The sequence below is a fragment of the Suillus bovinus genome, assembly GCF_016758785.1.
Source record: "Suillus bovinus strain UH-Sbo-P2 chromosome Unknown EDB93scaffold_8, whole genome shotgun sequence".
NCBI classification, from domain to species: domain Eukaryota; kingdom Fungi; phylum Basidiomycota; class Agaricomycetes; order Boletales; family Suillaceae; genus Suillus; species Suillus bovinus.
The window spans coordinates 538,523-552,159 of NW_024542064.1; the positions used below are offsets into that span (position 1 = coordinate 538,523).

Consider the following 13,637-nt stretch of genomic DNA (forward strand, 5'->3'; position numbering starts at 1 on the left):
CCATGAATCTTGTACACCCAGGCCACCTACTTACTCCTCTGCAGCACCTTCTTTCATACCGTCTATCCTAGTCGTCTAGATAGTCATAATTTTGTACCAGTTCATAATGCACATTAAATAAAATCTTTTCAATCATTTAACTTTAAGTTAGAATAATGAACGCTACAAGGCCCATGCACTTACATTGAACGGCGCGATACTGGATGCCGAGCGGAGCTTGCTTTCGGCGGATGTGATATGGTGTGATAACCGATATTATGGAGCTTTCAGTGCTTTCAGCTATCAGTGGTCGTTACAAGCTGTTACAGTCGCTTCAAAAGATGCTCTGCGTTACGCGCTGCTACAAGTCACTTCGCTCGGCGGGGGATTTCCTGATGGACACGTCACGAGTTCTCACTAGGCGGGTGTGCAAAACCAACCGGCTTACTCAGGCTTATCTTGGGGCAATGCTAGCTAAAATTGAAACTTTCGGAGTTGGAGGCAAGTGGGAAACATTACTGCAAGCTTGTGCAATCGCTACACGAGGTGTGAGCTTTTCTGAACATTCATGTCTTCTCCCAGTGAAAGTAGGTCGCTGCTGCATATAGAGGTTGGCGAACCTACACAGACTGCCTACGGCACATCCCTGGACAACAATGACGACCCGGAATCCATCTCTAGGCAGATGATAGAGCTAAATCTTCTACGAAAGCTAGATTTCAGAACAGCGTATCTTGTTCTTATCTACATCTTAAACCAGGTGCGCAAGGCATCAATAACTTGTCTCGTCCGTTCTCCGCCTCTAATAATCGCTGCAACTCACAGATGGATCGAAATAACGCCGCGTAAGACGTTCTGCAAGGAATATCTATGTTTCTGGCTAATATCCGTTTTTACCTGTAGCGCTGCAAGGCTTCGTGGTTTCGAGGAAGACCTCGGCATGAAGGGTAATCAGTTCAACACCTTGATCAGCAGTCTATACATCGGCTATGTGTTCATGCAAACACCATCGTGAGTGATTTTGCTAAGCTTTAACACTTCCCCCTGAAAGTTGAGCCGTCGTGGCAGAAATTTGATTCTCACCCGCATAACGAAACCATCGCTGTATCTATCGAGTTGCATGTCGCTATGGGGTCTCCTGACCACTCTTATTGGTGTGTTTTGTCATGTTTGTTATACCGAATCTAAAATGAACGGAAACCCCATGGTATCAATGAAGGGATATCCACGAAGTTGGTTTATTGTATAATGGTGTACGATTGAAATGCTGATATACATCTTTGCAGCTACTACCAAGCACTTTTTTCACGCTTTCTGGTGGGATTCTTAGAGGCCACCTTTTATCCTGGTGCTGTCTATCTGCTTTCAAGATGGTACTTCCCGCAGTTCACTTCACATGGTAGACTAGCTTGCTAAATATACTGCAGGTATAAGCGAGACGAGCTTGGGTATAGGACCGCGTTCTTCACCGCAGGTATTGGGATTAGCAATGCTTTTGGTTCGCTGCTAGCTTCTGGAGTTCTGGCAACCATGGAAGGATTTCTCGGTTTTGCGGCCTGGAGGTGCGGAACAGACATCTTTTTCCCAGCAGATGTGTGACATGGATTTTGACTACTTTCAAGTTCAGGTGGCTGTTTTTCACAGAGGGCTATTTAACAATTTTGGTCGGCATCGGTGGGATGTTCATACTTCCTGACTTTCCTTCGAGCCCTGCGAGTTGGCTCACTCCTGCAGAGCATGCTCTTGCTCGAAAGCGGATGGAGGAGGATTCAGACGGTCATGGTACCGCTGAGCCTGCGTCATCCGGCGGCTTTTCTGTCGTCCTTTCATTGATGACAGATTGGAGAGCGTGGTTGGTTGGCACGGCATTGAGTTGCTGTAATGCATCTCTGTCATTCAATATGTTCTTCCCGACCTTGGCGGCCACAATGGGGTACTCACCTACTATCAGTCTTCTGCTGTGCACACCGCCATGGATCGTGAGCACAATTACCGCTGTCACTGTCGCTCGGTAGGCTCTATTAAATTGCAACTTACCCCTCAGTGAAGACTTACGTTTTTGAAGTCACTCTGACGCGACGCGTGAACGCTTTTGGCATATGGTCTTTGCGTTGTTGATGCTCATTACTGGATACGTTTTGGCTATGTCCACGATGAATTTCACTGTTCGCTACATCTCACTGTCAGTCATTTCGTGTATCACTCGTCTCGGCGTCTCTTATTATCCAAACCAGATTTTTCATGGCTCAAGCACAGGTCTCAAATGTCATCTTGCTAACGTGGATCAGCAATACATTCGCCCGTTCTAGCTCTAAGCGAGCAGTTGCGATCGGGTTCATGAATTGCATTGGAACGTCAGGGAACACCTTATCCCCGTCAGTCCCTTTCTAGTTTCTCTCGTGTGACCATTACTGATATGTCATACGATATCAGGTACATCTGGTTATCCAGCTTGGGCCCGACATATACAAAGTCATGCCTCATTTGCATCGTGCTGGCCATCTTATGTATCTCATTGTGCTGGGTGTTTAGGCAGCATCTTGAGCGATTGAATGAAGCCGCTGATGAGGAAGAGCGCGAACTGAATCTTGCTAAAGGTTATAGGTACATATTGTAGAGTAGTGGATGTAAGGGTCACATATGCAAGTTGATGGTTTGATCATTGTTTCCTGTCACTAGAAATTATCCGTAGTTCATTAATTTGAGCTATTTTACCGAGTGAGCTCGGCACGCCATTCTATCAATGATTGACCAAGACGACCCACTTTCTTGCAGACTCCCCAGTAAACTCAGCAGGTATATTAAGGTGAAACAGGGGTTGACACTGACGCTCTAGCTAAGTAGTCTAACCTGGACTTTGAAGGTTTGAAACGAAGGTTGACGTGATTTTTGGCATCTTGTCATGCGATAGTTCTTATACGGGGATAGTTCCGCAGCTTCTCGCTTGCACAATCACGAGCCTAACTAGTTGTACTACATCAGTAAAATTACACACCTTTTAATTCAACTTGACGAGCTTATTTTAATAGCTAAGACGAGCCAAGACGAAATAAGACAGTCTTATGCTAAGACAAGCGTCTTAATCAAAGCATCTGGTCTTGAGATGACACGCAACTTAACAGCACTTAAATTTAGTAAGATAAGACGAATAAGCTTCAAGTTCAGCAAGACTAAAAAGATGCAAGAAGGTAGATAAGCACGAGCCGTGAAAGTAAGACATCAATAGACATAGTAAGACGGATAAATCATTAATGGGTAAATATGGGTGGTTACGGCGAAGAGCGTGGAATGCGGTAGATAGTGGCGGCCAGTCCAAACAAGCAAATGGTGAGAGTAAAGGCAACTAACCTTTAGCGGAATGCAAACAGATCAGCGAATTCATCGTCCTCATCAGGCATGACATTACTGGTGGCCCTCGAGCTCCTAGTACTTCTCGGATGCTTGGCATACTAGTGCTGCCGCAGTTCGGTTCTGAACCTCGGTTCGAACCCGAACCTTTCCGAACCGGACTCAAGGTCCGGTCACAGGTCCGGCATGGCCCCTGGACCGAACCTTAAGTCCAGTTCGGGGTTCGGAGCTAACCAGAACCAGTTCGGACGTGTTTGAACACCATCTGTCAGCACCTACACTACCTCAATTTCGCTGCTGCTGTTGCAAGTCCCTGACTCCTATTGGCTCATAGTTTTGTCTCAAGGTACGTTGCGCATGTAGACTCGACTCTGGATGGGGGACTGACATGTTCTCAGAGTTTGCTGTGCAGGAAGCTCGTCGTAGCGTTTTTCCTTCTCCCAGTCACTCATGACAGTGGACAACTACTGTGAGTGAAGTGATAAACTCACGAGGTAATTGTTTGACATAGTCCGAAACTCTCATACCTGATATATTCGATGCATATGTATCAAGAAATCCAATGGACCCATGCAAATCTAACGATTGTTGTGTCGGGTTGTCCTTTCGTTTCTCCATAAGCAATTAGAACCTTTTGCCCTTCATTCATGCTGGGTTGCATGTCCAGCTTACGCATTCGAGCACGGTAAACTCTTGGAGCCTTACCTTCAACCAGGGACCTTACCACGCTGGGGCTCACAATCCACATCTCATTAGTCATGCCGTCCACAACATCCACATCCACATCTTGTGGAAACTGTTGCTCCTTTAAATGACCTTTGTCCTACCTCTTTCCATGTCGCTTGGAAGACCACGAATTACAGCACTACAGTCGAAAGGTCGTGCCCTTACAATCAAATAATCTTTTATAGTCAACTGATGATTATCTTTTCGTGCAGATCATCGCTCTGACAGAGGTAAAATTAATTCAAGGCTCGCAAACTCTTTCGATAATGCTCTCGGTTCAAGAACGCGCAGATAACTCTCAGACGTGAGGGTGTGGCCTTGTACATTTTCGTTCTGTGTTCAGAAGAACTTTTGCCATACAAGTCGGCATACTTCATGTTCCCAATGCCCACTTACCCTTCGCAAGATCTCCTTGTCTTCTTCCCTCCTCCTACTCTCATCTGTCGTCCGCACTTGTCTGAGCCATGTCAGCAGTTGCTGATGTGCACTGGGCGTTTGCGCATGGCATTCGTGGTGGAGCTCCGGCCCATTGTCTGCAAGCTTGGTCGAACCCGGTTCGAACACAAACCGGACCTCCCGAACGTGTTCGGTGACGTTCGGTCCAGGGTTCGACCAAACAGCTAAACCGAACCTATGGTTTGGTTTGGCATTCGGAAAATTTGGCCCAAGAACCGGACTGAACCGGACTTCGGCAGCACTATGGCATACTGCTGTGCCTCTTGCACGATGCTCGCAAAGTCCCCGTCAGGAAGCACCATGATGGGCTGCATAAATTTCTGGGTCATAGGCTCCCAGACAGGTTTGCTAAAGGCGAATTGCTTGCCCTTCATGATGATCAGTGTCCAAATATCTCTGTCGCCTGTCTTTGTAGCTTTGGTGCGTTTGCCACGGGTTTCTGAAATGATTTTGAAGGTGATATTCCTGTCTACGACTAGCTGAAGAATACGACACACCTGTGAAAATATAAAGAATACTTATACAACAGAAATAAAACATGACTCACTGCAGTGACAGCAAGGGTAAAGGCAGCCCGTGCACCAATTGCTTCAGTGTTGAGATTGGGAATTCCAACATGGCCATAGGTGAAATTGAGGTGGGACACGAAGGTCTGGAGTATGAAGGAGGCCCTCCACATGTCTGTCCAAGCCTTTGAACGGATAATTAAAATTGATGTTGAATAGTGATGAATGATGCTACTTACCTTGGGAGTGAGCCCAGCATTATCCCTAAATATAAAACAGTTTTGCTTCAGCATGGCTCGTGAAAATTCCTTGCGAGCCTCTGGGTCCAGGAAATCGGCATCCTGTGCAAAAAATGCTGTAAGAATGGAACAAGCGGCAACGCCAAACCCTCCATGCCATTCCATGAGGCGTTGTTTGGCCTTCAAACTTCAGTAGACTCGAACAATATGAGAAAGATGGACTTACTACTTTCAAAACAGCGCCAGAACTGGAGATTTCATGCTCAATCCTACCCTTGTATATATGGTCCCAGATATCTTGCATGACATTCCTTAATTCATGGTCGTCAGGGCCCCATGGCTCAACATCTCCGCCAGCCCAGTGCACAACTGTGGGTATGAATACCTGATGCCAGGTGTTATTGTGATGACAGCCATCTGGAAGATCATCGTTCTGGTACTGATGATTAGCGCCGCTGCCATCACGGCGAGATATGATGCTTGTGGTGTGTGATTCTGTCTTTGCTCGTTTTGAAGCAGGCGCATGATTGCTATTGATACCAACATCGGTCTATTTTTTGCAAAAAAAAAAAAGTCAGACAGGTACATGTCATGAAAAAAGTGACAACTCACTGAAGTGGTGAGGCGTTTGATGCCTTTTCCCACTAGAGGCCCAGAGGGTGCTTCATCCTCAGCCTCCTCAGTATCACCAGGGCTCGTAAAGTTCCATAGATAGATCTGACATGAGCTCAGGACAGCATGGAATCCTGGCAGTTGCCCTTGATGGTTGAGTACAAGGGGGAGGGGAAGACAATGATTCAGTCCTTGCCATTTGTTGGGATGGCGCACACACTGGGCGTGAGGTATGCGGAGATGACAAGCTACTTACTTTAACCACATCCTGAAGTAACAGTGAGCATCATGTAAATGAAAAAAAATAGGACTTACTAAAGTCGTGCATCTAGTACTGTCACCAGCCTGAGTCTTTTTTTTGGTGTTGTAAGCAGCCTTGTGCTTGAGTGAGTCGTCATCATCCAGTAATGATGAGTCTGACTCTTTGACACTGTGTGTTGGAGTAGGAGGAGGACCAGGATTGGTGCTGGCCAAAGTCTTATTTGTGATCTTTGACACGGCAGTCGAAGTAGCAACTGAGGAAACACATGTGTGTGTCACACTTCAAGTGCTGTGAGAAACAGAAGGCCTGAGTAACTTTCTAGTTGCGAGTTTCTCAGCCCAATCCTTTGTCTTTCCGATGCCTGCATAGTCGTCCTTTTCCGTACCGACAGCCGCACTGAATTGATCAAGGATATCAAGGTGAAAGAGAGTTGTTTCGGTCAGTAATAACATGGTAGTTGGAAACAATAATAACGCACACTCCTTTCTTCCCTTTCTGGTCACCAATCGACGTAACACGTGTCTCAACTTCTCTTGGGTACTGATTCTTCTTTTGATTGACACCAGCCGCATTATCAACAAGGCGTGCGACCTGGACAGCTTCACGGTGTGCCATTTTCTGCACATGCTTCCTCCTTGGCTTTGCAAGTTCCTCATCACTGGACATAATGTGGTCAGTCTCAGCATCGTTATGGTGAGTCTGTACTTCTTCAGGATTGCCCTCCAGCTGAATGTCATCTTCATCCACAGTATCCATTATTCCAACATCCTCCTCCTCAGCTGTACCAACTGGTTTCTTCGCCTTCAATGCAGGTTGTGCCTGAGGCCTTGGCCTTGGTGGATCCATAACAACTTTGAGGTCCTTCAAGGCCCTCTGATCCTCAATAGCAGCAATACGCTCGGCATTATGCTGAGCTACTGCTTCCCATTCTTGCTGCTCGTGCTTAATGTGATCGTTGTCTTCCTGGACTTGATGAGCAGTACATCTTTTCTGCTTTGTTTTGAGAACAATCTCACCAGGATGTTGATTCACATTTTTAGGACGAGTGTTTGGCTGTGTCATTCTTGGAAAAGGCCTGGTTGTTGGTGGATGTAAAAATTTTGCTGAGGGTAGGGAGGTTGAGAAGAACTTTGAAAGAGTTACGTGTTGCTTGCACCTGTTCCGTGTATGTACTATATTACGACTCGCTCTAGTATGACAGGTTTGCTAATACTTGCTATTTTTTAGTCTTTTCAAGTTTCAAAGGTCTGCAACATGCCTGAAGACCACAACATCCCTCAAGCACAGCTCAAACGACAGGCATTTAGTGCCCAACGTGTTCAGTGTCCATACCCTGGGTGCAAACACTGGTTAAAAAATACCTCTGGGCTAAAATCTCACCAAAGTGCGAGGCACAGCTATTCATTTACTCACTCTGGTCAAGCACTACATTCATGACATGCTTCTGTTCAAGAGGTTGAAGACGAAGAGGCTCCGAGACTCACAAAGGATGAGGAGCGCTGGGAGTTTAGGCATGGACTCATTCAAGACTACCACGAGGCACTGACCGGTAAGTACAATAATCCTGTTGCAGGTGACAGTCGCCTTCAATAGAAAATCATACCTACAGGTCGAATTTGTGACGAGAGTGGCAACTTTCTCAATCCTGGCACTCCTCCCGCACCATACACTATGAAGAGTCCTGACAACTGGACTCCGTACCGCAATCAGGCTAGAATTTGAGGCTGCCAAGCTCCTGTACACCAAAAAACCAGATGTCAGCTCGCCAAATCGACAAGATCCTCTCCTACTGGGGTATCACCCTTGCTGTCCATCACGACAATCCACTGTTTGCTGACCACAAAGACCTATACGACACTATTGATGCAACACCATTAGGCGACGTTGCATGGCAAAGCTTCTCCCTCGAGTTCAATGGTGAGAAATCTGCAGAAGACCGTCCACTTTGGATGCAACAGTCGTATGATGTTTGGTTCTGGGACCCTCATGCCATCGTGCAGAACATGCTTGCAAATTCAGACTATGTAGGCAAAATTGATTATACGCCATACCGTGAATTTCAGGAGAAGGATGAGAAATGCCGCTATAAAGACTTTATGTCAGGAGACTGGGCCTGACATCAATCAGTATGTATCTTGTATCCCATACTCATATGATTTTGCGCTAATTTTGGTACAGGACGAAATTGCACAAGACCCGCAAACACATGGTGCAGCCTTCATTCCCATCATCCTAGGTAGTGACAAGACAACGGTGTCTGTTACTACAGGTCAAAATGACTACTATCTGCTCTATCTCTCAATTTGGAATGTTCACAACAATGTTCAGTGTGCGCATCGCGATGCCTTGGTTCTGGTCGGATTTATGGCAATCTCCAAGAGTACGTACTAGCTGTTTTTTTTTATTCTTTACTTTGAGGCTTACTTGTTGCAGCAAACAAAAAAGGAATCAATGATCCTGCATTCCACAAGTTCAAGAAGCAGATGTTTCACTCCTCACTTTCAAAAATCCTCGCCAATCTCAAACCTGGAATGACAACTCCAGAAGTTACGTGGTGTGGTGATGGCCACTACCGCCGTGTTATTTATGGACTGGGACCCTACATCGCAGACTACGAAGAGCAAGTAGTACTGGCAGGTATTGTCAAAAATTGGTGCGGAAGGTAAGATCTTCTTATCTGTCTCCGTTTCACGTCAAGATGTCCATGAAACTTGACATTTGAATAGTGTGGTCTCCAAGTGATGACTGTGTGGATGTCTTATATGTGGTCTCACTATTTACTTTGGCAGATGTCTTGCATTTCCTACGAGTCTTGATGATGGAGGTGTTTCTCGGTCACACGAGCATACTGATGCCCTTGTAGAATTGGTTAGTTTTGGTATACTCTGGGACGAGTATGGTATTATTGGCGAGCTAGTGGTATGTCCTCCCTAGCACATTAATCCTGTATCATGTCACTAACCATTGCACTGCATAGCCCTTCACAAACAACTTTCCTCATGCCGACATCCACCAGCTCCTTGCTCCCGACTTGCTGCATCAACTAATTAAAGGCACGTTGTCCTGCATGATGTGGGAATCATGCATGGACATGAATACTAGGTGACCCTCAAAAGACAAAGTCTGTTAGCTTAGTCCTCAGACTAGTCAACCCATACCTTGGTTTCAAACCATGGTCCATATTTCCAGTTTTCCCCAAGTTTCATGATCTGAATACGTTTTGACGGAAAAAGTCTAATGTGAGATGGGAATCACATTTAGACCTAGTTGATGTGAGAAGGGAAATGAAGGTTAAGGTATAGCCTTGCCTTTGGCTTATTCACTTTGACTAGAGAAAACCATAGAGAAAAGTACAAAGCCAATAAAAAACCTATCCAAAAAGACCGTGTTTCAATTCCTGCCAACTGTCTTATTTTTGCTACCTACTTTTCTCTAGTGTTTCTTTACTTTACTTTTTCATTAGGATGCTTTGACTCACCTGACACTTCATAAAATTGTACCCATAAGGTATGATGTCATTATGATGTCATAAGACTCCTGCAGGTATTCTGTTGAAAGATATTATGTCATCAAGCTCTAGATTATTCTACTCTATAATGACATCATTCATGATGTCATTTCCTTCTAGAATATTCTGCTCCACAATGACTCACTCTGACTCACTCATGGAAGGTTCTGGAATCTTTTGCTTCACAATGATGTCACTCTTGATGTCATTATGATGTCATTACTCCACATTCCAGAATGTTCTGCTCCACAATGATGTCATAGCTCCATCTTTCACTTGTATTTTATTCTTTTATTGGGTTTGACCCAATATTTTGATTGGTCCTCCTTATTTTTTATTGTTTGTGAACCTAGGTTACTTTCCCACACAAAATGTATATAAGGAGAGCCCATTCTCCCCCAAAAAAATATGATCTCCCATTTGTAGCAATCTGCCTATCAGATATTTCACTTGCAAAGTTAGTCCCTTTGAAGTGAGACAAGTGCAGGGAAAAGAATTCCCTTGAGATTATAAGTTTCTTACCTTAGAAACTTATTAGTGCCATAGACCAAGTGTTCTTGGTCATATATATTGTCTTTGAGACCCCTTTGTCTCATTGCTCTGTGCCCTTTGACTAAGCGATCTTAGTCATCTATCATATTGTTGAGACCACGTCTCACTAGTTGTCCCATAGACCAAGCGATCTTGGTCAAAGTTATAGTCCCCTTTGTTCAAGCGATCTTGAACATATATCGTATATTTGAGACCATTGTCTCACAGTCAGGTGTCCATAGACCAAGCGATCTTGGTCATATTTCGTATATTTGAGACCACGTCTCACTAGTTCCAGTATCCAAGTCCAGAGCCTAGAAGGAGATTTCCTAGGCAAATACATTCCAGAAACTGAATTACGTGTCTAGAAGCTTATTCCTAGACAAGAGATTTGAGTTTCAATAAAGAAAAGTAAAGCTCCGGCTAGGTTGATCTTTATAAAAAGATTAGTTTAGTGAGCCTCCCAAGAACTCACACATTATCTACCACAAAATAGGAAAAGTCGTAGACCGTGTTAATCGAGGACTGGCAAGCAGTCTTATCCAAAGTGTAATTGTGGTGTCATTACATTTACACGACTTTATATAAGACCCTCGGTTATTAAGACAACGTTTAAGGACCACCTGGTTGAATGGGTGGGTAAATATCTCGAATGTGAGCATGGAAAAGCAGGTGTGGCAGAGATTATGGATGATATTGACCGAAGGTAATTGCACTTTCTCCCATCTTCTTACAGTGAGAACTGACAACATGCTAGAATTGCTGTTGCACCCTCATTCCCTGGTCTATGGTGTTTTGTGCAAGGGCGTGGATTCTCACAATGGACAGGTGACGACTCAAAAGCATTAATGAAGGTAAGCTCCATGCTTGTATTGTCTTGTGTATAATTATGCAACTATGTACTAGGTCTATCTTTCAGCAATTGAAGGCCAAGTACTGGATGATGTGGTTCGAGCATTTCGAGCATTTCTAGAATTTTGCTACATTGTTTGTGCCAATATCATCACGGATGATACTCTCACAGAGCTCAGGGATGCCCTCAAGCACTTCCATAGATACCGCACCATATTCCAGACTATTGGTGTCCGCTTCAACATTTCCCTGCCCTGACAACACTCCCTTGTTCACTACGAGATTTTCATCCGATTGTTTGGCACCCCAAATGGGCTTTGTTCATCCATCACTGAATCCAAACATATCAAGGCAGTAAAGAAACCATGGCGATGCTCAAGCAAACACAAGGCACTCGGTCAGATGCTCCTCACCAATCAGTGCCTGGACAAAATTGCGGCAGCAAGGGTTGATTTTCAATTGTGTGGGATGCTCAAAGGTTCTTGCTCTTTCAGCTACTATAATTCATTTTGTACGTGCTTTATGTTTAATTTTGATTTGCTTTTATTCATTAAATCCCCAGTCAAGAATCTCCCCAATCCAGAAGATGACAACGGCATCGACTCAGACATCAACAACAACCATGAAGGGCAACGGCACAACAAAACCAATCCATTTGCCAAGGAAGCTGATGACTATGACGATGTCGAGGATGATGGAATTGTAGATGATGAGGATGTTATTGCTGATGTGAAATTGGCACGAAGTGCTTGTGCATATTCAAACTTTTTGACTACCTTTGAGCATTAATGTAACATTTAGAACGTAAACGTGCACGTACGATGCCCAAACTTGTAGATGAACTTGATTTGCCATCACTCCTGTGTCTCATTTGTTTGTTTTTATATGACCAGATTCATGCTGATGACAATCACTCTTCCACTGATGTCCCCCTTTGCGACTGTCCATCTTTTATGGGACATATCAAGATTTTCCATTTCGCTTCTGCTATGTTCATCGCACCAAGCAATCCAAGTGGAATCACCGGCATGCAATGCAAGCACATTCGTGCTGTGCCCTCATGGTGCAATGGACCAGGTTGCTATGACTGTGCCTTCATCAATATTGATGATGAGCAGGATGACATGCTCAGCATGGATGTTGTTTGGATATTTTGCTTTTTATCTTTCACTTTTACTAACGGTCACACATATCCATGTGCCCTTGTTCAATGGTTTCATCGGATTGCAGAGGAGTGAGACGAGCTCACAGGCATGTGGATGGTGGCGCCGTCTCTCAACGAGGACAGCTCCCATGACTTGTTGATTATCCATATTGACAGTATTATCTGCGGTGCTCACCTACTCCCAATATTCGGTACTCAGTTCATGCCTCAGGGCCTTCAAATTCATGATTCTCTAGATGCCTACTGAGGATTCTATGTCAATCATTTTATTGATCATCATGCTTTTGAGCTGGTGTCTTAATGTATTTCTTACTCACAGAGTGCTTTGAATTTAACATTGTCTTGAAATCACTTTTTGGCTCTTAAGTTATCTTAGTGTCTTTGTCTGTCTTTGTCAACTTGGAGCTAAGACACTTAAGTCGTGTTCCAAGTCAAAATGAGAACTTACAAGAACTTGGATGTCTTAGTGGACTTGGGTACCAAACCAAGTAGAATAAGTTCTGAATAAGTTAAATTAAGAGGCATGTAATTTTACTGATGACTACTAGTAAGTATATGGTGCGATTGACTTGACCAATCACATCAGATCACCTCCAGCAACATCAGGAAATCTCGAGTTTAACTTTTACTCACTTCTATCCAACTTTTCTCATCAAATAGTATGGAGGCAGAAAAAAGTAGAAGTTACTTTTTTTTAAGTAGATCTCTCTACTTAAATGTCACTTATAGTGATGTGCTGGGCCTGGCCTAAAAGCCCTGGCTTTAGAGGGCTCAGGGCCTGTCCAGAGGGCCTGGGCCTGGCCACCTCAGGCAGGACATTTCAGTGCCTATAAGGGGTCTATCAGACCCAGTTTCTGTTACAAAAACATCTAGATGCTTGGGCCCCTACCATTTTTCTCCTTATCCTCCTCATCTCTGCCCTTGCATCACACCCTTACCCTGACCTTGCTCTTGTTATCCTCATCATCCTCACATTCCCCTTTGCTCTCTACCTGTCACTCCAGCAAAGCCAGTACATCTGGCCAGACCCTTTCTCTGACGAAGCATACCCTTGCTCTGTTCCACCTAATGACTGATCCTGTGAACAGTCCCCTTTACCCTTACTGTCCAGACAGTAACCTATGATACGATGCACGCCGCATCCCCTTTGCCCTGTTTCCTTTCTTGACCTATGACTCGGTGCGCAGTCACACATTGTACTTATACTTAGCTCCGCAGTTGCACAATTGTGCCCCTGCTTGTTTCACTTTCTGTTTCTGTTATTTGACTTATTTCCCATCTGCACGTTCTGGTTCACCTATGACTCACCTTGAATGTGCCTTCCTTCTTTGGTATCACCCTTCGACCAGTTCCTCTCTTGGTAGTATGAGTTATCATCCACTAATATGATTCCTCTCCTCTATATAAACTCGCTACCATGTATCTAGTTCCTTGACTTGAATCTACTTGGTTC

General features: G+C 44.5%; 4 protein-coding genes across 4 annotated transcripts; 3 read left to right on the top strand and 1 right to left on the bottom strand.

The window, feature by feature from the left end:
• The first annotated feature begins 273 nt into the window (after window positions 1-273).
• Window positions 274-2,942, top strand: EDB93DRAFT_1126188 (MFS general substrate transporter). Its single transcript, XM_041448745.1, has 13 exons — window positions 274-400; window positions 454-739; window positions 805-824; window positions 883-990; window positions 1,048-1,133; window positions 1,199-1,211; window positions 1,266-1,352; window positions 1,407-1,541; window positions 1,607-1,990; window positions 2,045-2,161; window positions 2,214-2,354; window positions 2,413-2,685; window positions 2,745-2,942. The coding sequence occupies exons 2-12, from the start codon at window positions 548-550 to the stop codon at window positions 2,594-2,596; spliced, it is 1,467 nt and encodes a 488-aa protein (XP_041311217.1). The 5' UTR covers window positions 274-400; window positions 454-547; the 3' UTR covers window positions 2,597-2,685; window positions 2,745-2,942.
• A 1,731-nt stretch (window positions 2,943-4,673) lies between these two features.
• EDB93DRAFT_1247070 (uncharacterized protein) lies at window positions 4,674-7,190 on the bottom strand (the record flags this gene model as incomplete). Its single annotated transcript, XM_041452535.1, has 9 exons — window positions 4,674-5,006; window positions 5,057-5,200; window positions 5,255-5,434; window positions 5,481-5,804; window positions 5,867-5,971; window positions 6,123-6,134; window positions 6,182-6,407; window positions 6,444-6,524; window positions 6,607-7,190. The coding sequence occupies 9 exons, from the start codon at window positions 7,188-7,190 to the stop codon at window positions 4,674-4,676; spliced, it is 1,989 nt and encodes a 662-aa protein (XP_041311218.1).
• A 692-nt stretch (window positions 7,191-7,882) lies between these two features.
• On the top strand, window positions 7,883-9,062 carry EDB93DRAFT_1101299 (uncharacterized protein; the record flags this gene model as incomplete). The annotated part of the gene is made up of 4 exons (XM_041447092.1): window positions 7,883-8,152; window positions 8,307-8,508; window positions 8,562-8,790; window positions 8,918-9,062. 4 exons carry the CDS (start codon window positions 7,883-7,885, stop codon window positions 9,060-9,062), a joined length of 846 nt encoding a protein of 281 aa, XP_041311219.1.
• Window positions 9,063-12,047: 2,985 nt separating this feature from the next.
• On the top strand, window positions 12,048-13,302 carry EDB93DRAFT_1238747 (uncharacterized protein; the record flags this gene model as incomplete). The annotated part of the gene is made up of 4 exons (XM_041451556.1): window positions 12,048-12,224; window positions 12,264-12,375; window positions 12,433-12,476; window positions 13,273-13,302. The coding sequence occupies 4 exons, from the start codon at window positions 12,048-12,050 to the stop codon at window positions 13,300-13,302; spliced, it is 363 nt and encodes a 120-aa protein (XP_041311220.1).
• Between the last annotated feature and the right edge of the window lie 335 nt (window positions 13,303-13,637).